The sequence below is a fragment of the Canis lupus genome, chromosome 30 (assembly GCF_011100685.1).
Source record: "Canis lupus familiaris isolate Mischka breed German Shepherd chromosome 30, alternate assembly UU_Cfam_GSD_1.0, whole genome shotgun sequence".
Lineage (NCBI taxonomy): Eukaryota > Metazoa > Chordata > Mammalia > Carnivora > Canidae > Canis > Canis lupus.
The window spans coordinates 17,701,817-17,724,354 of NC_049251.1; the positions used below are offsets into that span (position 1 = coordinate 17,701,817).

The 22,538-nt window shown below is 42.0% G+C and overlaps 2 protein-coding genes across 5 annotated transcripts in view; one reads left to right on the forward strand and one right to left on the reverse strand.

Moving 5' to 3' along the window:
* Positions 1 to 32: 32 nt before the first annotated feature.
* LYSMD2 (LysM domain containing 2) lies at positions 33 to 15,259 on the reverse strand. 4 transcript variants are annotated; one of them, XM_038580425.1, is made up of 4 exons: positions 14,987 to 15,064; positions 14,455 to 14,612; positions 1,686 to 2,017; positions 33 to 592 (listed from the first exon to the last, which is right to left on the reverse strand). In XM_038580425.1, exons 3-4 carry the CDS (start codon positions 2,015 to 2,017, stop codon positions 550 to 552), a joined length of 375 nt encoding a protein of 124 aa, XP_038436353.1. In that variant the 5' UTR covers positions 14,455 to 14,612; positions 14,987 to 15,064; the 3' UTR covers positions 33 to 549. The 4 variants fall into 4 exon arrangements, with proteins under 4 accessions (XP_038436353.1, XP_038436352.1, XP_038436355.1 ...); XM_038580424.1 differs by lacking the exon at positions 14,455 to 14,612 and having other exon boundaries at positions 14,987 to 15,259; XM_038580427.1 differs by lacking the exons at positions 14,455 to 14,612; positions 14,987 to 15,064 and adding an exon at positions 14,657 to 14,784.
* A 514-nt stretch (positions 15,260 to 15,773) lies between these two features.
* TMOD2 (tropomodulin 2) overlaps positions 15,774 to 22,538 on the forward strand; it is a 68,349-nt gene continuing 61,584 nt past the window's right edge. Inside the window, exon 1 of the mRNA XM_038580428.1 lies at positions 15,774 to 15,916. The gene's annotated coding sequence lies outside the window, so the exon portion shown is untranslated. The remainder of the gene's footprint in view (positions 15,917 to 22,538) is intronic.

The following is a 22,538-nucleotide window of genomic DNA, read 5'->3' on the forward strand; positions in this document are numbered from 1 at the left end:
TTTTCCATTTGTTAAAAAAATGACGACTCAAATATGAAAACATAATTTATTTTCTCATTCAGGCTTTTGTAGTTTATTTTACAAAATAGCAGACAAAATTTGGTTCTTTATATTAATACAGAATATGTAATACATATCGAAATATATATATATAGCACTTAAGTTATAAATACATAGCAAAATCAGCATCACTTAAACAGCAACCATGTATTTCACATACTTAAGATTTCTCAGACGACCAACATTGTTTTCAGCTTGAATATGTATATAGTCTTTGATGCTTTATGTTAACTAGTATTTACAAAAACTAGTCTAAAAACTACCATCACCTACAAAAGTGATGAGCTTTAGGATATAATTTTGCTCTCATGCCATAATAAAGACTTAAAATTATAGAAAGCCAGAGGGAAATAATCATTTCAGTGCAATTGCAGTAGGTGGAACTACTAAACTGTGATTTAAAGGATGTATGCTTTTGAATCTTCAGTTGTTGTTTTCGTTATGATCCAAACAGCTCTCAATCCAGGTTAGATTATCACCCTTGATCATCTAACTGTGATAGAGGGAAGTTGCATAGGGACTTTCTTCATCTCTGAAAAAAAGAAATTCAGCATAAATCAGTGTTTAAAAACGATATTCAGAAAACTAATACATATACTTATATGTAACTTAATATCCACTTGCCAAAGAAGGGTAAGAGTTTATTATTTATAATATTTTGCAGGTCTGGGAAGTTGTATGAAATGCAAATACTCATACTCATACTCAAATACTCATTTGGGTATACCATATTATATTATATTATATTAAATGTAGATTATATTATCTACATTTCATTGGCATCTCAGTTATTGGAATAAGGAAGGGTACTTGTAAAAAAAAAAGAATGGTACTTGTTATATATTTATATTTTTCTATTACATTTTTAAAAAACATTAAATTATAAAATTATTATATTCATATTTGTTTATATTTGTTTACATTCCACCTTTTTCTCAAAAGGACTTGATGTGCTAACAACCAAGGGCATACATATAATAAGATGAATTAGATAGAAATAAAAAAATCAGGATTAAGGGAAGGAGAAGGATACAAATTTATTAACCATAAGAAATACTGTAGTAGTTGAACTCAAAGCCAGTTTTACTTGTAAGCTTCCTGACACCCATGGCAAAAAAGGAAATACAACAGCTTGTGCCATTCTTGGAATCATAAAGGAAAAAGAAAACCAATTCTGTAGAAAACTAGTTGCCCTAGTATCAAATTAAAGAACAAAGAAAAAAGTTCACATGAAAAACACCCAGTAACAAATAATGGACAATGTCTTTGACAAATTGCATTAGGATCATGTTCCCTCGGGCACTGCTTCCTTTGAAGGGGTAAACTAGATGTTTCGCTTGGCTGCTATCCAGAATTGCTGGCTGGACAGTTATGCTACTAAAGCAAAGAAGCAAACTTTTTATAATAAGTAACAGAGACAAAAACAAGTACATTGCAACAGATAAAGCCCTAAGCAGAATGTAGTAGCTCTTTTTAGACTTCATATGTTGAAAATGACTTTCCAGAGTTAAAGTTTTTAAAGAAAAAGAAAGAGAAGAGCAAAGAAGAGAAAACAAAACAAAACGCAGCTAAGCAAGGACATTGTAATTTATTCAGCCTCTGACATTTTACCAGCGTATTTTTACCTGCTCTCTTCTTTTAGTTTCTTGGCTGCCTGTGTTGACAACTTAATCTGCAAGTCTAGTCTCTGCAGGAAATCTCTAGCTGATACTTCTTCAGGCTGTACTGGCTGAACGTCGGATTCTTGAGGACTAGGAGGAGAGAGGTCTTCCCCAGCTGCTGTCGGCTCTTCTTCATGAGAAAAACTGCTACCAACAGTTTCACTTTCTGGAGAATCTATTGAGTTAAGCCCATTAAACGACAAAGGCTTCTCTGATATAACTGGGATGTTCAAAGTTTTTTTCAGAAATATACAATCACTGGTAAACAGTTTATTTGCCCTTTTAATCTGCTCCATCTAAAATAGAAAAAAACAGTTATATGTAAATAAATCCATTAATAGGGTTTATTACACAAATAGAACTAAAAATATCCAGGCTCAGAATATGTGCAATGCGTTCTCTGGATTCCAGATTTCTAATTTGGGGTTAGTCACTGAAAAGTCTAATTTCCCCCACTAAAATACTTCCCTTACGACAGCTTTTACCAAGCAGCCTTAGATTCCTGAAGTTGAAAAATGTAGAATTTTTAGCACTTATCTAAAAAATTCCATTCTTGTTTAAACATTTCTATCATTTGATTAAAAAAAAAAACAGTACTGTTATTTTACTTACAGAGTACTTCCGCTGTCTCTGGAATTATGTTTGGTAAATAAAATGGATACAGGAGCTGGTACAGAGATAAACACAACATTGCACATTGCACATGCAAGAATGGTGTAGACTGGGGCTCCAGGCATTAAGAAAGGCCTCACCGAGAAGGTGGGGTTCCAATTTTGATTCTTTTGACTTTAGATGGGCCCTGAAGAACGGGTCCAAGCAGTACAGGTAAGGAAAAGAAGAGGGGAGTACATTACATACAGTATATCTCATATTGTTGTGTCTCCACCCACCCACCCATGGAGTAGCATTTTTTTTATTTTTATTTTTATTTTATTTTTTATTTTTTTGGAGTAGGCATTTGAAGATCCACTTTACAGGGATGCCTGGGTGGCTCAGGGGTTGAGCATCTGCCTTTGGCTCAGGTAGTGATCCCGAGGTCCTAGAATTGAGGCCCACATTGGGTTACTCTCAGGGAGCCTGCTTCCCCTTCTGCCTATGTGTCTGCCTCTCTCTCTGTGTCTCTCATGAATAAGTAAATAAAATCTTTTTTAAAATTCCATTTTACAAATAAAAGAAACAAAACTCAGACAGACTGTGGACCATCGAACCATCATCATAAGACTAAGAAGTGAGAATTTAATATAATTTCTATATCCTCAAACTCTTTCCTAGCCGGTGGCTGCCTCCCACAGAGCCAGAGATGGGGATGGGAGGTGGGGCTGGAAAGGGAGGATGGAATCACACACGTGGTCTCATTTAACCTTCCCACAGGCTTGGGAATCTGGATTTCAAATCCCAGCTCTGCCAACACCAACCATCTCCACATGAGCTTGCTGCTTCTTTCCCTCAGCCTATGTCCTTGTGTGTAAAACAGGTGTCACCTACCTGTCACAAGGTTGTCGGAGAGATTAAATGAGAGATCATACACATACTTGCATAGAAGAGACTGACAGACACATGGACAGACAGGATACAGGTGAGAGAAAGAAAATATTTAGCAGAGCACCTGGCAGATGATATTACGCTGTTTTCCAATGAAGAAATAAAGGCACACAACAGATGACTGATTGGACCAAGGGCCTATGGCTCTTTAAATGTGTGAGCTGGAGGGACACCCGGATCACTCAGTCAGTTAAGCATCTGCTTTGGGTTCAGGTCATGATCCCGGGATCCAGCCCCACTTTGGGCTCCCTGCTCAGCAGGAGGTCTGCTTCTCTCTCTCCTTGTGCCCCCCACCCCGCTGCTGCCATATTCTTGCTTGATTAAATAAATAAAAAAAAATCTTTAAAATAATAAATGTGTGAGGTGGGATTTCTGTCCAACTCTGAAGTCCATACAACACCAGGATAAAAGCGCATGACTAATGGGACCAAGTTATGGGATCCTTTAATGCCAAGTTGATTGTGAGTGAAAAAATTAGATTTTTTTTAAGCGCCAGAAACAAACTATAGTTGATTACTAAATGAACCCTGTATCTCCTGATTTTTTTTTTAATTTTTATTTATTTATGATAGTCACAGAGAGAGAGAGGCAGAGGGAGAAGCAGGCTCCATGCACCGGGAGCCCGACATGGGATTCGATCCAGGGTCTCCAGGATCGCGCCCTGGCCAAAGGCAGGCGCCAAACTGCTGCGCCACCCAGGGATCCCTGATTTCTTATTTTAAGCTGAATCTACGCAAATGGCACACTTAAAGCTTTTTTTTTCTTTTAAAGATATTACATTAACCTATCTCTTGGGTAGGGTGGGTAGGGTGGGGTGGTCTTTTGTATTCTAGTATCTGGCTAAAGAAGAAAAGGGTGAGAGAGAGGCATGGATAGGCAGGTGCATTTAGAAGACAAAATTAAAATCTGTAAATCCTAGGTATCTCTGGTCTTCGATTTGAGAGATTTAAATAACTTGGATACCTTATCCATAGCAGGTTCAGGTATATTCTACTCTGTCTTTAATACCCCTTGTTTTTTGCCAGCTAGCATCCACATCCTCCATCTTAGTCTGTGGGCTTCCAAAGGCACTGGCAACCCCCTCCATACACACTCCAGGGTGAGCTTATGACTCATTCTTGCCCTTTGGAGTGCCACAGTGTCCTGGCTTTCATGATAGGTCACAGTCCCAACATGGAACAATTCAAAGATGCAAGGAGACTTTTTCTGGGTCTGGGAGGGGAAAGGTCCTTATTTTTTCCACTGGAAAGAGCATCCATCCCTCCACTTCATGGAACCTGACAACAAGGCCATCTTGGAGGAGAGCAATCAGTCCTCTGAATCAAAGCCTGAAGCCAGAATACCCTAGGGTCTTTCAGTTCCATGAGCCAATAAACACCATTTGTGTTTGTTTTTTGCTTAAGCCAATGTGAGTTAGGTTTTCTGCCGCTTGTGAATCAGAGAGCCTTCGTGATACAGCACTCTCTGAAGTGCTTATTGGCAGGGGCCTATTCTTTCCCAGAATAACGATGGAGGACAGAAACTGACAGGAACACCAGATCTGATTGTTGAGGCAGGGCTGAGAACATCATGCATATACTGTGAGTGCCTTCAGGGCAGCACTTTTATTTCTGTAGCTTCCCTGGGGCTAAAAAGATCTTGGACACCCCTAAGTGCTTAAGATAGAAGGATGGATAGATGGATGGATGAATTAATTAAAACAGGTCAGAGAAATAGGCATAAAAGATGAACCCACGGAAGTAACCAGAAAGGGACAATAAGTCATCTGTTGTGTTACTCTCCCTCTCAACACACCCCCACCACCCCACCCATCCCCAAGTCTTCTTGAGCCCGTTTCTGAATCCCAAGAGGCTGACCTCTTAAGAGCTGCATTATCTAAGCCCCCTTGTCCTTGGAATTCTGGTGGGTGTTCCAAAGGAAGTTATCAGCAGAAAGATACAGCACCATGCAGGAGTCCAGTGGCTGCATTCCCTTATGGCAGAGTTCCTGCCAGGTATATGGTCACTCGTCCAAGGCTCCAGCCCTCCTCTTGGCAGGGACACCACTTCTTCCCCTTACCCTTCAAGCCTAGGGGTAATGTCTCCCAGCTACTGCTAGTCTCAGATCCTTCACCATCCCTTGTTTCCATCAACCCTGCTCACACTTCTATAAATGTTCCTTAGCTAAATTCTCTTTGGCCACACACCACCACCCCCTGCCGAGCACACTGTTTCCAGCCAGAACCCTGACCCATACATCTATCATTAAAACAAGACAGGCCATCACAGCCAGGAAAAGGGCCAATGATGGAGCATAAGACAAGGTGACTGAGTCAACAGCTGGGTGTAGTCAAGGAGCACAGGGAATGAAGGGCAGGGCTCCCTTGGTTCCTGTGCATCATCCCATGAATTCACTCATCGATGTGCATCTTTAGCCTACGAGTTTCCTCAAGCCAGATACTGTGCCATCTCCCTGTCAGTGTCAGCAGCAACTATGTAAGATGTACATTCACCCTATGGTCTAGACAGGACATAAGGGATATCCAGATACAGTTAGCATCAAGGTGGGGACCAATCTAAGGACTGGCAGTTTTGAGCCTGAAGATGAAAATAGGTAAATGAACTTAGTACAAGGTAGTAGTTAGAAACATGGGCTTCAGAGCCATACTTTCTGGGTTCAAATCCCAGCTCTGCCACTTTCTAATCATTCCCTCTTCTGTTTTCTGTAAAGTAAGGATACACACAATAGGATCATTATGAGGATTATGCAAATTAACTCGTGTAAAGTATTCAGAACAATACATAGCCCCCGAAAGTCCTCAAAAATGATAATAGCTACTATATTATTATTAAATTGGGTTAAAAGTGAGAAAGTAACAAGTAAGGGCAGGTCCTAATATGTATTCAGCAAATGAGAAGGAGAGAGGTAGGAATTTCTCACAATAAAAAATATTTCTCCTACAAAGTAAGAATACATAAAAATATTTTTCATAAGACCAAGCCCAGATAAATAACATTATATGTTGTTGCCCCGAGGTGTGTAAGCTTTATGTTTTTTTTTCCCCCCACAAAGGTGATAAATTTGATCTTAACTTGTTCTCCTTTACAAGTAGTGACTTAAACCAACTGAACAGGCTGCAAACTCAGGATTTGTAGAAAAGTTAAGGAATAAACCAGCCATGCAAAAAGCCAGGAAAAGAAAAAAAAAGCATTCCAGTGAGACAGAAAGAGCAGCTGCAAGACCCCAGCCAGGAAAAAAAAAAAAAAAAAAAAAACAGTGTGGCTGAAGTGTAGGGAGTAATGAGCAAAACTCCAGGCCACATACGGCCTTGAATACCAAGGTAAAAAATTGGATTTTATTCTATTTATTTTTAAAGAAGTTATTTATTTATTTATTTATTTATTTATTTATTTATTTGAACGACAGAGAGAGGGGGCAGGCAGGGGATGGGGCAGAGAAAAGAGAATCCCAAGCAAACTCCCCACTGAATTTAGAGCCTGATACAGGGCTCAATCCCAGGGCCCCAAGACTATGACTTGAACTGAAATCAAGAGTTAGACTAACCGACCAAGCCACCCACATGTCCCAAAACTTGAATTTTATTTTAACTGTGATGAGAAGCCACTGGAGGGTGAAGAAAAGGAGTGACACAATCTGATTACAGCTAAAGATCATTCCGGCAGCTTTGTGGAAAATGAATTGGAAAGAAAAAGGCATTAATGGAAACAGGAAGCCTAGTCAGGGGGAAAACCTCACCAGCACAGACAAGAGACTAGAGATAATCTCAAACAGTGAAATGATGTTTTAGGAAGGTTATATACTTTTATCTGAACATAGATGGATCTAATGTTCTGGGAATGTCACCTCACATTAAGCTGAGTCATTAAGCTGATCCAACCCAAGGAAGCGCTGGAAAATTCTATGACTTTCCCACCTGCCCTCTGTTCAACATTTCCCAATACCCAAATTTTATTTTATTAGTTATTTATTTAGCCAAGGACAGAAGTAGCTCAGATGCTATCCTATGAAAGTTTGAAATTCCTCTGAACTTTTGTCTCCTAGGTTCAGAAATAGAAACCTGGGGTTGAAAGATCCTGTTAAAAGTTAAAATTTTTCAGATCAACTAGGTGGCTCAGTCAGTTAAGCATCCTACTCTTGATTTCAGCTCAGATCATGATCTCAGGGTTGTGAGATCAAGCCCCATGTAGGGCTCTGTGCTGGGCGTGGAGATTCTCTCTCTCTCTCTGTCCCTGCTCCCCCCTACCTCTTTCTCTGTCTCTCTCTCAAAAAATTGAAAAAAAAAATTCAATACATGAAGAGGCCTCTAACAGATTTCTTCTGTGTACAAATGGGCTTCCTAGAGAAATAAAGAGGAGCCTTCATTAAATCTCATCCAGTGCACACACACTTGTCAGGAATGCTACAGAAAAAAATTTAAACACTAAAGCTCTAGAACTACTCTAACCCTGGAAGTCCACCATTACCAAGACTAAATGATTACATTAATGGTAAATGTCCCAGTGAGTTCAAATTCTGCAACTGTAATAGAAGGTCATCAAGTTTTGTTGTTAAAAACATGTAGAGAATAACTATAGTTGCCTCAAGTTTTGGATATCACAAGGATTTGATTTGTTACAGCCTTTGAAAATTGCAGTTTTCTGGCAAAGTCACAATGCAGACCTGGGTTGTGTCAGGAACACACAAAGCAAAGAGCAGTAAATTAGAACTCTTAGAAGACATTATGATCCCTTTTCTCCATTCTCCTCAATATATAATCTTTCCTCTACTCTGTTGCTAGTTATCCTTCTAAAACAAGATTGGATCACACCAGGCCTTGGGTGGATGGTGGAGAAGGGATTACCTTTGGGGAAACCATGCTGCCTTCAAAACAGAGCCCAACTCCATGGGCTTTTTAAAAAAATTATTATTCAATTTATTCAAACTTAAAAAAAAAAAATTCACCTACTTCTCCCACCCCTCTGTTCCTAATTTCTAATACCCAATTAATGTTGAGAATAGAAAGTGTGACCTTTTTAGAGTGACACAGAACTACTCTCTATTTCTCATAGGCAGATGAATAGGGGGTAGTTATAGCAATCATATTGCTTTCATTTCCAGTCTCTCCCAACCAGGACTGAATAGCTAATAGGGAAAAGGATTTATTACTTTTCCATACTATCTCAGAAGAACATAAGAGATTCCATTTATATGAAATGCCCAGAAAAGGAAAATCTATAGATTAGAAAGTATATTTGGGGTTGTCTGGGGCTAGAGAAGGAGACAGAAGTAAGGTCAATGGCACAGGGTTCTTTTCAGAGTGATGGCACTGTTCTAAAATTCGATTGTGATGATGGTTGCACAACTCTGTAAATGCCCTAAAGGTCTTTGAATTGTACACCTAGAATGGTCGAATTTGGAGGTATATAAATTATACTTCAAAGAAACTTTTTTTTAAAAGATTTTATTTATTTGAGAGAGAGGGAGAGAGAAAGAAAGGCAGCATGAGCAGCCGTGGGTGGGTGGTGCCAGAGAGAGAAGCAGACTCCCTGCTAAGCAGGGAGCCCAATGCAGGGCTCAATCCCAGGATCCCAGGATCATGACCTGAGCCGAAGGCAAACACTTAACCAACTGAGCCATCCAGGCACCCCTCAATGAAACTGCTCTTTAAAAAGAATACATGAGGGGTTGCCTGGGTGGCTCAGTCAGTTAAGCATCTGACTCTTGATTTCAAGCTCAGGTCATGATCTCCAGGTTGTGAGACTGAGCCCCAGTGGGGCTCTGTGATGGTTGTGGAGCCTGCTTGGGATTCTCCTTCTCCCTCTGCCCCTCTCCCTCTGCCCCACTCCCTCTAAAAAAAATGAAATAAAATAATATAATAAAAAGGATATATGAGGATCTATTAAACTCCAAGCTACTAAAGGCAATTTTATCATACCTCTCACTACAATTTGCACCACTTATTTATGGTTCTCTTGCCTTTGATCAACAAGGATCGGCAATATCTACCAGCAGCAGGGGCTAACATCATGAACACGAAAGATTTACATACATTTACATTTCTAATTCGCAACGCTTGTCCCTAAAATGACAATCATTTCACCTTTTCTCAGCAAGGTAACTTCTTTTCAGGGAAGTGTTAGGAAGTGACTAGGGCTAGCAGCTTCCTGGAAGAAAGCAAGAAGATCCTGGGAATAAAACCAGACACGAAGTGATTGAGGGCGTTGGCCTCTGGAGAGGAGAGAGGACAAGTAAGCTTCCAGGAGGAAGCAAAGAAACAAAGAAAAAGTTTATGCAAATAATAGGTTCCCCTCACTGCCTCCTGTTCATTTTTCATTTGAATACTGTTCTCTGGATATTTTTTCAGGGTTTCCAAATAAAAAGTCCACAGTGGCTGTCTAGAGCCGGTGAGTTTCCTCCAGAAGCTTGCATCCGACTGAGAGGAGCAAGGATCACCACAGACGCCGCCGCCGTAGGTAAATCTAGAGCACGGGGTTAGGGAAAGGGCCTTAGTGTCTCAGTAGTGATAGGCAGAGCCAGGGAAATTCCAGCCCAAGCAAATTCAAGTCTGAGAGCTCAACTGTATTTAATAGTTTCTCAACTCAGCCCAAATAGTTTCAGTTTCCCAGACCACTTCCTCAAAAGTCTCTTCAGTAGAGATACTCAAATATAAACCTATGTTTAATTCAATGTTGGGGGGATGGAGTAACTGGGTATCGGGCACTAAGGAGGGGACTCGATGAGATGAACATTGGGTGTTATACTACATGTTGGCAAACTGATTTACATAAAATATTTTTTAAAATAGTAATTCAATGTTAAGACGTCCTGCTGGTAGAAGGTAAGAAAACCAGCACCATTCTTTCTGTAGACTGGAGAGCCAGCCTCAAATCACACTTTGCAATTCCAGTCACTCAATCCCTAACCTGGGCTCCGTCTTTCAGGGTCTGTTCAACTCCAGGACTTCATGATTTCACACCAGTCAGGCCTTGGATTAGATCTATACGTGTGGGGAGGGCCCCCCATGTGCCAGACTCAGGCTAGGCACAGGATGTACAGTGATGAGTCAGACAAGCAACCTGCTTCTCTAGTAGCTACAGGCTAGTGGAAAGCAGTTAGTAGATAAACTCACCATGAATAACAAGAGGACAGCATGTATCATCCTGTAGCCCTAACGTGTAACACAAGGACTCAAACAAACCAGGCTCAATAAAAATAGGTAAAAAATAATTTTTAAAATGCCAGTTATTAATAATTCATAATGACTTTAAAAAGGATGTGGGAAAGGTCCTTCAGATGTTTTCTAAGGCACTGACAGAAGAACTGGAGTCCATCAGGTGTCAGAGCTGGCCAGGTTCTCGAACATCTGCATTCTTCTTTCCTACAGAGAAGCCTCCTGGATCCCTGGTCCCATTTCTAGGGCAGAGATACTCAAATGAAACAGCAAATAAATAAGCAGAAAATACACAGCATATTGGCAAATCATCTAGAATCCAACCTCTTCCCACCACTGCCTTGTCTGCTGCTTTGGTCTAAGCTGCCATTTTCTCACCTGCATTATTACAAAGCTTTCATCTTATCTGGCCTCCCTGCCTTGGCACTTGCTCCACTACAGCCTGTTCTCAAAGCAGCCAGACTGATCCTCTTAATGCATAAATCAGATCATCTAATTCTGTTCAAATTCCTCCAACGCTTTCCATCTCACTCAGAGAAAGAGCCAAAGTTATTCAAGTCCTCCAAGGCCCAAAGTGATCTGGTCCAAACACACCCTATTGCACTCTAAGCACCAGGTATGCTATTCCTGGAACCCGCCAATATGCTCCCACCTCAGGGCCTTTGCACCACTCACTGTTCCTGCTGCCTGGAATGTTCTGAGATGTCTGCACACCCTCACCTCCTTGCATCCTTCTTGGTGAGGTCTTCACAGCCACACCATTTTAAATTACGGCCGGCTCCAGAAGCCCTCCTTCTCTCCCTTCCCTGGTTAATTTTCTTTCATTTTCTTATCAGTACCTGACATGTAACATATTTCCTTTGCTTACTTACGGTCTCCACTGACTAAGATATAAGCTCCATTAGGGCATGGATTTCTACTTATTCACTAATGTATTACCAAAAAGAATCTGGAAAAAAAGGAAAATGAGATGAATAGTAAATACTGTTGGGAAAACAAGACAGGGAAGGGGAGAGGGTGTGTAGAGGAGGGCTGTATATTCACAGAGAGTAGTCAGGAAGGCCTCATGGAGGAGACATGTAAGCAAGAACTTGAAGGCAGTGAGGGAGCTAGTTACAGCCAAAATCAGCTCCATAATTTGCAGGGCCTAGTGAAAAGTGCAAATGCGGGGCCCTTATTCACAAAGTATTAAAAATTTCGAGATGGTGGGGTACCTGGGTGGCTCAGTTGGTTAAGCACCTTCCTTCAGCTAAGGTCATCATCTCCAGGTCCTGGGATCAAGCCACACGCCAGGCTCCCTTGCTTAGCAGGGGATCTGCTTCTCCCTCTCCCTCTGCGTCTTCCCTCTACTCATGCTCTCTCTCTCTCCCTCTCTCAAATAAATATTTAAAAAAAAACTTTTTTCAAGATGGCAATAGTAGAGCATTACAGCAAGTACAGGGCTCTTCTAAGCACGGGGCCCTATGTGACTGCACAGGTCATACACCCATAAAGTGAACCTTCCCTGCAGCTATCAGGGAAAGAGTGTTCCATACAGATGGAACAGCAAGTGCAAAAACCCCAGGAAGGGGACGCCTGGGTGGCTTAGCGGTTTATGGCCTGCCTTCAGCCCAGGGCGTGATCCTGGAGTCCTGGGATTGGGTCTCACTGCGCTCCTTGCATGGAGACTACTTCTCCCTCTGCCTGTGTCTTTGCCTCTCTCTCTCTCTCTGTCTCTCATGAATAAATAAATAATCTTAAACAAACAAACAACAACAACAACAACAACAAACCAGGAAGGACAGTGCTTTGGGAACAAGAAAGAGGCCATGCTTGTAAAACATGAAGATTCCTGGATTCCTTTTCTGGGTATCCTGATTCAGTAGGCTCAAGGTCAGATAGGATTCTTTATTTTTCATTTGCCCCAGGGCATTCTCCTATTCAGGCAAGTTTGAGGAACACATCTATTCCCACATCTTGGGATGTACCCTGCTGTTGCCGGCCATTGAGCATCACTTCAGATAACCAGTGTCCAATTTGTTCCCCTGGAAACCCAGGGTTGACAACCAGATAGATCTCCATCTTCACCCCTTGTCAGAATATTTGTTCTGGGAACATTCTTGTACCTGGTTCTTAGCAGTCTCTCTGTGCTGATGGACTGAAGTTGTGCCTGGATTCCCTGCTGGGGGGCTGGACAGCTGTCATCAGCAGACAGGCTTCCCTGAGAGCTCCTACTCCTCTAAGTAAGACAGCAGAGCCATTGGCTTTTGCCAGACATGAGATGTTAAAGCCAAAGTTCGCCTGGACTGATTCTTAATTTCCAGGTGTACTTTCTTGGGTCTCTAAATCTGCAACATATCATCACCTACTCCTTTAAACAATAATTTAAATATGCTTATGACCTTGGCAGTCAATATGAGAAACTTAACGACCTCAACTTCTTTCTGTTCAGTCAGGAACAGAAAAAAAAACTTTTCTGTCTTTTTAGCTTCCACCTCAAATCTCAATAATGAATAAATTCAGCTGATATCTGCATATGTTAATTAAAGCAATACTATCACTTCACTGTGAAAGTAAGAATTATCACTCTCACTAGCTCTACGTAATCAGTGGGAGAGTCTCTAAAAATGTCATCAACTATAGTTCAGGCCCAAAGTAAGTGAAATACATGTAATAAACCAGTGGTTCTCAATGAAGAGTGAGTTTCTTCCTAGGGCACATTTGGCAATATCTGGATGGGAGTTGGGCGTCTTACAGGCATCTAACAGGCAGAGGTCAGAGATGCTATTAAACTTCCTACAATGCACACAGCACAATCCCCACAGCAAAGAATTACAAGGTCCATAAGATCAGTTAGAGGCTATTTGTGGCTATATGTTACAGTTTCCAATTCATTATACTGGAGCTTAATATCTTTAAATCAAGTCTTGATGAAAGTAGTACAAATCTGGTTTATGCTTTAACCAAAAGGGGTGATAAGGTTATGAGTAACAGGATCTGTATCAAGGGAAAACACCGATGAGAAAGCATTTGATCAAAGGTAGGGAACTGTCGTGAGCGGATGTTTAGGAGCTCTAAACCACTCTGGTGCAGGTGCAGAGGACTTTGGGCTGCAGGGAGACGGCTGTGAGGTAGGGACCAGGGAAATAACACTTTTCTAGATATTGTGGATTCCTGGCGCAGTCTCCCTGGCCCAGTAGGTATGACACATAGAAACCATACAGAAGAGATGTTCCTTCTTCAGTAACCAAGGTGCTAAGAGAGCTTTTGCTAAGACTAGGATAGAAATTGCGGTGGAAATCAGAAGTAACGTCTTGATAAAAGCAAATGCTTTATCACTGTGCTAATTCAAGCTGCTCTCAATGGATAAACATTTTCAGATAATACCCTTACCTCTCATCTGTCTTTCCTACTGTAAAAAGGTTAATTACTCCCACCTCCAAGGCTTATTAGGATAATCAAATTGAAGAAAAACAAGATGGAACAGGACATATGTAATGCCGGGCATGCAGCAAGGCATTCAGCAGAAAGTGGCTATTGATATTCCCCAACTCTGCTTCCCTTTGACCCTCATCCGAACCAGGCCTTACTGATATACCCAAGAATTGTAGTTCTATGTTCACATTTAGAAACTCCCAGGAAGAGGGAAAGGGGCTATTCCTGGCATGATAATAGCCGTATATGCCTGCACAGTGAGATCCCTGGTCTTAAAATGTTTAAATCGTAAGACCCGCTGGATCAACATACAGCACCAAGTCAAAGGTGCAAAATAAATTAGTCTCTGTCATTCTGTGAAGGGCCAGAAAGTTTCACTTTAGGAGAAGGATACAGATAAGATCGCCTTTCTTCCCATTGCTGTCTAAAGTGTTTCAGGAAAGAACACTGAAAACTGATACAGAACTCAATGTAAAGAGGCCGTCACATGGCTCAGAGTTAATTATAAGTAATTTTAATGCGACAGTGTGTTCCCTCGGATTTCCATGTTCTTCCCAGAGGTGTAATGCAATATACCTGGGACACACACGCTTATAAATGTATCATAAGCACAGCTCTCCAGCTCACCTAGAGCTCAGTTCTGGGCTGCTGCTAAGCGACAGGTGTCACATTCACAGTTGCCAGTGAACCCAGGGGTGTAATTTCACTTCTAAATAAAGCAGCATAATCGATAGAACCAGAACCATCCTGCGGAAACAACTACCATCCCTGACTCAGCACAGCGCCTGTTTACAGAGAAAACAAAATCCTCTGGAGCCCGAGTGCACACCTCTCGGCTGGGCTTTGAGTAAACACGCACTACGGTGGTGTGATCCGGCCTGGAGATCGGGTGGTCGCCGCTCCCGGGTCCTCGCGGGCCTCGCTCACGCGTCCGGGCCGAGGCCGGGCAGGTCCCCCGGAGCTCGGTGCAGCGCCCTGGGCGGGGCGCGGGGGCTCTCGGCGGCGGGGCCCTCCCGCTGCGGAGCCGGCCCCGAGCGCGCGGGGCGAGCGCCCCCCCGGCCGCCGGCCCCCGCGCGCCCCCGCCCCGCCGGCCCCAGCCCGCCCCGCGCCCCGCGCCCCCCGCCCCGCCCGCCCCCGCCCCGCGGCGCGCCCCGCTCACCGTGACTCCGTACTTGAGCGCGATGCCCTGCAGCGTGTCGCCGGCGCGGACCCGGTGCTCCACATGGCGCTCGATGACGCCGGCGCCCAGCGGAGCCCGCACGCTGGCCGTGCTGCCGTACGAGCGGGTCTTGGTGCGGGCCAGGCTCAGCGACAGCTCGGCGTCCTCGGCCTCGGAGCCCGAGCGCGGGCGCGGCGGCGGCGAGGGGCCGGGGGCCCGCGGCGCTCGGGGGCCGCCCTCCCGCGGGGACGGCGCGGGCGAGGAGGCCGCCATGGGTCCCGCGGAGGCCGCCAGGTCGCGAAGCTCGCCGAGGGGGCGGCGCCTCGTCCGCCGCCGCCGCCGCCGCCGCCGCCGCCGCTTCCTCCTCACCGGGGCTGCGGCCGGCCGCTCCGCGGGGGCGGCGGGCTGGAGGCCGCGGCGGGGGGCTGCGGGCCGGGCATGGCGGGCGCCCCCTCCTGCGTGCGCCGCCCCTCCCCGGGCGCACCTGCAAGCGGAAGAGCGAGACGGGCTCCCGCGGCTGCCGGGCGGCGCGGGCCGGGGGGCGGGGGGCGGGGGGCGGGGCGGGGGCTCTGACGCCCGCGGGCGCGGGGGGCCGGGGCGGCCTGCCCTCCCCCCCCCCCCCCCCCCCCCCCCCCCCCCCCCCCCCCCCCCCCTTCCCCCTCCCCCTCCCCGGAGGGAGCCCTGCCGCGACCGCCTCCCACGTGGATCCCGGCAGGCAGGCGCCGGCCCTCTCGGCCCCCCAAGCTCTCCGGTGAAGGAGGCTTCTCTCCCCCCACCCGACTGCCCTGATGACCTCAAAGTCCACGTCACAGAGAAACATTAAGGCCATTCATTAAACACACAGTTTCTCCAGGCCCATCTCCACAGCCTAGAGGGGCCGGGCCTTGCAGCATCACAGCGGGAGGGCTAGGCCTTTCAACACTACGCCAGGTGGGTAACCTCCTACTAACCCTCCGGCTGTTGGGGTTCCACGCTTCCCTGCACACCCGTGCCAGTTCTGGTCCTGAGCGGCCTGGAATGAGTGACTAGTCAGCCAGTTCCCCAGGCTCACTGCGTACATCCATTCTCGTGGCTCCCTACTTAAAATGTGCCATCTGCACCCATCATTTTTTTTCTTATCAGTTTCCTCTTTAATATGCTGAAATCATAACTCTTCAAAGTATTATCATTAAATCCACCAAAGACCTCTTATCTGTATTCTTCATCTGAACACTCTCCTCCTCAACACTCCGGTTTCTGACAGTACCCTACACAGAGTGGAGTGGGGATGCATTTACTAGAGTCTGAAGCCGTGAATCCTGTTGTACTCTGGACAGCTCTACAAGAGGAGGTACTCTACATGCAAGTCGGGAGACTGGATGTCACTGAGCTGGACAGAGGCAAAGGCTCTAGAGCTTTGGAGACACCACAAAGGATAGAAGAGCAAGTGGTCCTCACATCACTTGCTCCCACTCAAAGATCCTTCAAAGGCTCCCTGTGGACAGCAGCACTAACATCACTCACATTGGCACCCAAAGTATTTCTACTTTTATTATCCATTCTCTGGTCATATCCCATCTACAATTTATCCTGTACACATCCTGCCAGACAGAACCACTTGAACTTGCCCCCTCTTCCCTACCTTCCTGTTTGCATATGTTATACCCCCACACACCTGTAATGCCCTGTCTCTATTTTTTTTAAATAGGCCCATCCCAAATGATACATCCTCCAAGAAATCTTTTCTGATTCTTACCACGTGTTTCCCTTCCCTAACTACTCAATTGTTTCTTCATTGAATCCCGAGGTTCAAAGGTAGTTTGTACCTCTTGTTTAGCATTTAACTTCAGCTTTATGTCATGTACTTATTTCCTCTACATGTTCTCCAGTGTGGTGTAACTAGATCTTATTCATCTTTTTAGCACCAGCAGTGCCTATCTCAGAGCCTCTAATAAAGCATCAAAAGTAGTTGGAATGAGATATAGTAAAAAGATCTTGAAAACTGAATTGGATTATTTAGCAAAATTGTCCATACATGATCTCTTGAGTGGTATCCATTGTGCCCATCGTGGAAACTATAAGAGAGCATGAAAGCCAGAGTTTTAATATGTAATGAAATCAGGAAATACCTCAAAAAAAAAAAAAAAAAAAAAAACTGTCCTCAAAGAATTTACAACTTAGTAGTGAAAGAGCATATAGCATGTCTTCCACTAAGGAAAAGTTTACAAGAGCTGGACATTTTTGAAGATTAATGAGCTGGGTTATATGAGGTGTTATTAGGTATTCTTTGGAAAAAGTTCCATGATCGATCAATTAATTGGGGAAAAACTACAAGCTATATTTTCCTTTTGGAGATTCACAATGCACATTAGGATACTGAAGGTTCTAGAAGGCCTACAGTAAAGTAAGCTATGGGTTTGGCTTAACATTGTATTTCCCGGCAGCCCTGGTGGTTTAGAGGTTTAGCGCCGCCTTCAGCCCCGGGCATGATTCTGGAGACCCGGGATGGAGTCCCACATCGGGCTCCCTGTATGGAGCCTGCTTCTCCCTCTGCCTGTGTCTCTGCCTCTCTCTCTCTGTCTCTAATAAATAAATAAAATTAAAAAAAAAAAACATTGTATTTCCCAAACTCATTTGACCATGGTATCCCTCTTTCTCAGAATGTCTGTTTGGGAAATGCTAAATAGACGGGCAATACATAGGCCTAAGGGATCCCTGGGTGGCGCAGCGGTTTAGCGCCTGCCTTTGGCCCAGGGCACGATCCTGGAGACCCGGGATCGAATCCCACGTCGGGCTCCCGGTGCATGAAGCCTGCTTCTCCCTCTGCCTGTGTCTCTGCCTCTCTCTCTCTCTCTGTATGACTATCATAAATAAATAAAAGTTAAAAAAGTAAAAAAAAAAAAAATAGATAGGTCTAAGTAACCAGGAAGATGACTTTGAGAAGAAAGGTATTACCAAAAGACAGAACAGTAGGTACCTAAAATGAGGGGCAGAAAATGAGCCAAGTAGGGGTAGGGAAAAGGCTAGTTGATGATCACTTAATTCCTTTGCAAAACGACCAAGGCCTCTGTAAAAGTGAAAAAAGACAAAAAAATACAGAGAGATTCAAAAGACATCCCTTTTCCCTCTCATAAGGGCAAGTTTCTAAGCTGTCCCTGTTATTTTCCACTTCTCCTGCCCTAAGAGATCCTGGATCATAAAACATCTCCAAAACAGTTGTAAAATGCTCTGAAATAAATCCTACACCACTCTCAGAATTTTCTCCATTTTTTGTGACTCCTTTTTTGTGATCTTCACTAGTGTCCTGTAGATCTCAGGAATTAATCAGCTTGAATTAATACGTGTTTGATATTTTATAATTAGGGCTCTTTGTAAGGTTTTTTCCTTCCATATGGGGGCTGTTGGCAAATATTTAATCTTCCTGTAAACTTTATACTGAATTCTCCACAATCCAAATAATAAAAGTTAATATCTACAATTTGTGGCTTAGAATGAATTTTATGTATATTTATTTCTCCTCCTTCAACCAGAACTTCAATATTGGTGTTTTGTGTATTTATCTACAACACAGAACAAATCTCACAATTAATGGTGAAGCATTAGAAGCATCTCCTTTGGGAGTGCCTGGGTGGCTCAATTGGTTATATATTTGAATCTTGATCTCAGGGTTGTGAGTTCAAGCCCTACATTGGGCCCTATGCTGGGTACAGAGCCTACTTTAAAAATTAATTAATTAAAATCAAAATTAAAAGTTTTTTTTTTTAAATTTCCTTTGAGGTCAAGAATAAGAAAAAGAAGCCTTTAAAAAAATATTTGTTTATTTGATTGAGAGAGCACAGCAGGGGAAGGGACAGAAGGAGAGACTATCCAAGCTGACCCCTGCTGAGCATAGAACCCGACCTTAGGCTCAATCTCACTGCCCATGAGATCACGACCTGAGCCAAAACCAAGAGTTGGACCAGCTGAGCCACCCAGGCACCCCAGAAAAGAAAGCCTTCTAATGCTGTTTCTATTTAATTTTATTCTGGAGTCCCTAGCCAATGCAATAAGAAAGAGAAGAAAGGGAAAGGAAGATGGGAAAGAAATAAACTGTTGATTATTGATAATTGACAATACTAAAATGTCTATAGGCAATACAAATAATGTCTACATTAGAACTGTTCAAACTTCAAAGTTATAAGACAGAAAGAACATCAATATGCACATATCAATTGCATCAATCAATCAGAAAATATAATTGTGGAAAAGATGATCTAGATACCAAAAAAAATTACAAATAAAGTTATGAAAAGGAAGGCACGTTTACAATGAAAAGACTATAAAGTTCGACTAAAAGATACAAAATAAGATGCAAATAAAGCAGATATATACCACACTTATGGGTGAGAAGATGAAAAATAATGAAAATATCATTTCCTTCCTAAACTAACATATACTCATTGAAGTTCCAACAAAAATCCCTATAGGGTTCTTCAAAGGATATAACAGTCTTATTTTAAAATAAGATCAAGAGTTAAGAAGAGCAAGACAGTCCTGAAGAAGAATGAGAAAGGGGGAATTACCTTCACAGCCATCAAGACTTACAATGCAGCAATGAGAACTACACCATGGCAGTAGTGCTGCCAGGGTAGACAAACATAACAAAACAGCAACAAAGAAAGCCGAGAAACAGGCCCATACATATCAGAGAAAGTTAATCTATAGCAATAAATGCTGTTGGCACTGTTACCATGTGAAAAACAGAATCAAGTTATATCTCTATCTTATACCATGTACCAGAATCAGTTAGAGATAGAGATTATAATTGGGAAAAAACAAACTATAACACTCTTAGAACAATATCTTTATAACCCTGGGATAGCAAAAGATCTCTTAAGCAAGATACCAAATTACAAACCACAAAGAAAAGAAAGACTGGTAAATTCTATAATCAACAATAAAAATTTCTATGCTTTAAAAGGTACCTTAGGGCACCTGGACGGTGCAGTTGACTAAACTCAGTTCAGGTTGATCTCAGAGTCATATGATCCAGCTCTGCATCAGGCTCTGCGCTCAGGGAGGAGTCTGCTTAAGATTCTCTTTACCTCTGCACTTCCCCCTGCCTCTAAAATAAATAAATCTTTTTTTAAATAAAAGGTATTTTAAAATTTGAATAGATGGGTATAAAATGGGAAAAATATATGAATACATATAACTAAATATTACTATCCAGAATATATTAAAAATGCCTATGAGTTATAAAAAGACAAACACTAGAAAAAATGATCAAAATTTTTCAGAAGCTAAAATTCAAATGGCCAACAAACCTATGGGAAGATGCTCAATGCTATCAATAAGCAGAGAAATTCTATTTAAAGCTACAATTTTATAGGCACAAAATTGGTAAAAATTAAAGAACTAAATAATTCTAAGTACTGGTGAGACTGCCAAACAAAAGGAAATCTCAACCGGTGTTAGCAATCAATATAAATTGGGGCAACCACTTTAAAGAGCTATGCATCAGTATCTAGGAAAGTTGAAGAAGCACCTATCTGGAGTTCTGGTTCTGGCAAGCTAGAGGGTCTATCTTACATGAAGTCTTCCTACTACAAGTATTTTCAATTTGGATAAATTTTTTATTTTTTATTTATTTTTTTTATTTTTTTTATTTTTATTTTTTAATTTTTATTTATTTATGATAGTCACAGAGAGAGAGAGAGAGAGAGGCAGAGACATAGAGGGAGAAGCAGGCTCCATGCACCGGGAGCCCGATGTGGGATTCGATCCCGGGTCTCCAGGATCACGCCCTGGGCCAAAGGCAGGCGCCAAACCGCTGCGCCACCCAGGGATCCCTGGATAAATTTTTTAAATGAAATTCATAACTAAACTGGCAATTTAAAAAAGGGACAGCCTTATGTATCAAAACAAGAAGGACCTGAAAGCTAGAACATAAACGACTTGCCTAAATTAACATATAAATATATAGAAAGTCTGAATAGTTCTTATAACCATTAAGAAACCAGATCAATACTAGAGTTAAAAATCTTGGTACCAAAAAAAAAAAAAAAAAAAAAAAAAAAAATTCAGCCTTGCTGGAAGATTTTGTCAACCTTTTCTTTTTTTTTTTTTTTTAAGATTTTTTCCCTTGTGATAAGAACTTTTTTTAAAAAAATTTATTTTATTTATTTGTTTGAGAGAGAAAGAGCGAGAGAGAGCAAAGGGAGGAACAGAGGGAGAGAGACAAGCAGACTCTGTGCTGAGCACAGAACCCCCAGGCAAGGCTTGATCCCCCTACCCTGAGACCATGACCTGAACCGAAATCAAGAGTCAAATGATTAACCAACTGAACCATCCAGGCACCCCTTCTATCAACCTTTTAAGGAAAACAATAGTCCAATCTTATGTAAATTATTTCAGAGAACAAAAGAAGCAGGAACAATGCCCAACTCAATTCATAGAATGACCACACACCCAATCTAATGATATAATCATGACCCAAACCAGCTGAGAAAGGCATCACACTCAGAAACATGGTTGTAAGATCTTAAGATATTAGGAAGCCAAATCTACAATGCATACAAAAGATAATCCATTGTGAACAAGATGACTTTATTCCAGAAGTTCAAGGGTGCCTTAATATTAAAACATTAACAGATTATATGATAGAATAGATAGAACAAAGGAATGAATCTAAGAAAAAAATGAGTAAGAATTTATAAAGAGAAAAATTTAAGTTTACTCTGATACATTAAAGAAGACTGAAATGAAAAAAAAAAACTATGCCATGTTTCTAGACAGGAAGACTCAAAATCATAAAAAAAAATACTCTAGAAATTGACCCATATATTTTATGCAGCAGTAATTAATATCGCAATATGAGTTTGCAGGGAACATGACAGGCTAATTCTAAAGTTGATGGAAGAGCAAAGACCCATAGATAGCCAAGATGCTTCTGAAGAATAAGGAAATGGAAACTCTCCTACCAGATACTGAGAATTATTATGAATATATTATGAAGATATATATATTATGAAGAATATTATGAAGATATATATATATTATGAAGATATAATACTTAGGACAGGCTGTTATTCATGCTGGAAGACTAATGAACATCACTAGTGTACCCAGAAATAGAGTCACAAATGTATGAGAACTTCATCCATGACACAGGGACACTGCAGATCACCGGGGAATGGTCTATGAAATACATGATGTCAGAACAATTGGTCATCCACATGGATGGATCTCCTACCAAACACAAAATCTAATTTCCAATGGATTACAGACTTCAAAATAAAAGATAAGACTCATTAAACTTTCAGAAGAATATATGGAAAAATATCTTTATGATCTCAAGATAAGAAAATACTTTAGCAAGACAAAAAAGCATTATTCATAAAGAAGAAATTGGTAAGCATAAAAACTTTAAAATTAAGATCTTTTGCTAACAAGAAGATACCTTAAAGAAAAATTAAATTGGAAACTAGGAAAGGTACAGGCATCCCAGGAAACAAAAAAACTTCGAATGAAATCTTTGAATTATACTTTATCATTCAAATGCCAAGCTAGCTTTTATATGAAAATCAGGAAC

Bases quoted from the DNA above. Each gene is read 5' to 3' on its own strand.
- LYSMD2 (XM_038580424.1), bottom strand. From the start codon at position 15,259: ATGGCGGCCTCCTCGCCCGCGCCGTCCCCGCGGGAGGGCGGCCCCCGA. The intron at 2,018-14,986 runs GTGAGCGGGGCG...TTTCTATTTTAG, and splicing joins CGCTCAAGTACGGAGTCACG to ATGGAGCAGATTAAAAGGGC. The intron at 593-1,685 runs GTAAAAATACGC...TCTTTTTTTCAG, and splicing joins AAACTAAAAGAAGAGAGCAG to AGATGAAGAAAGTCCCTATG.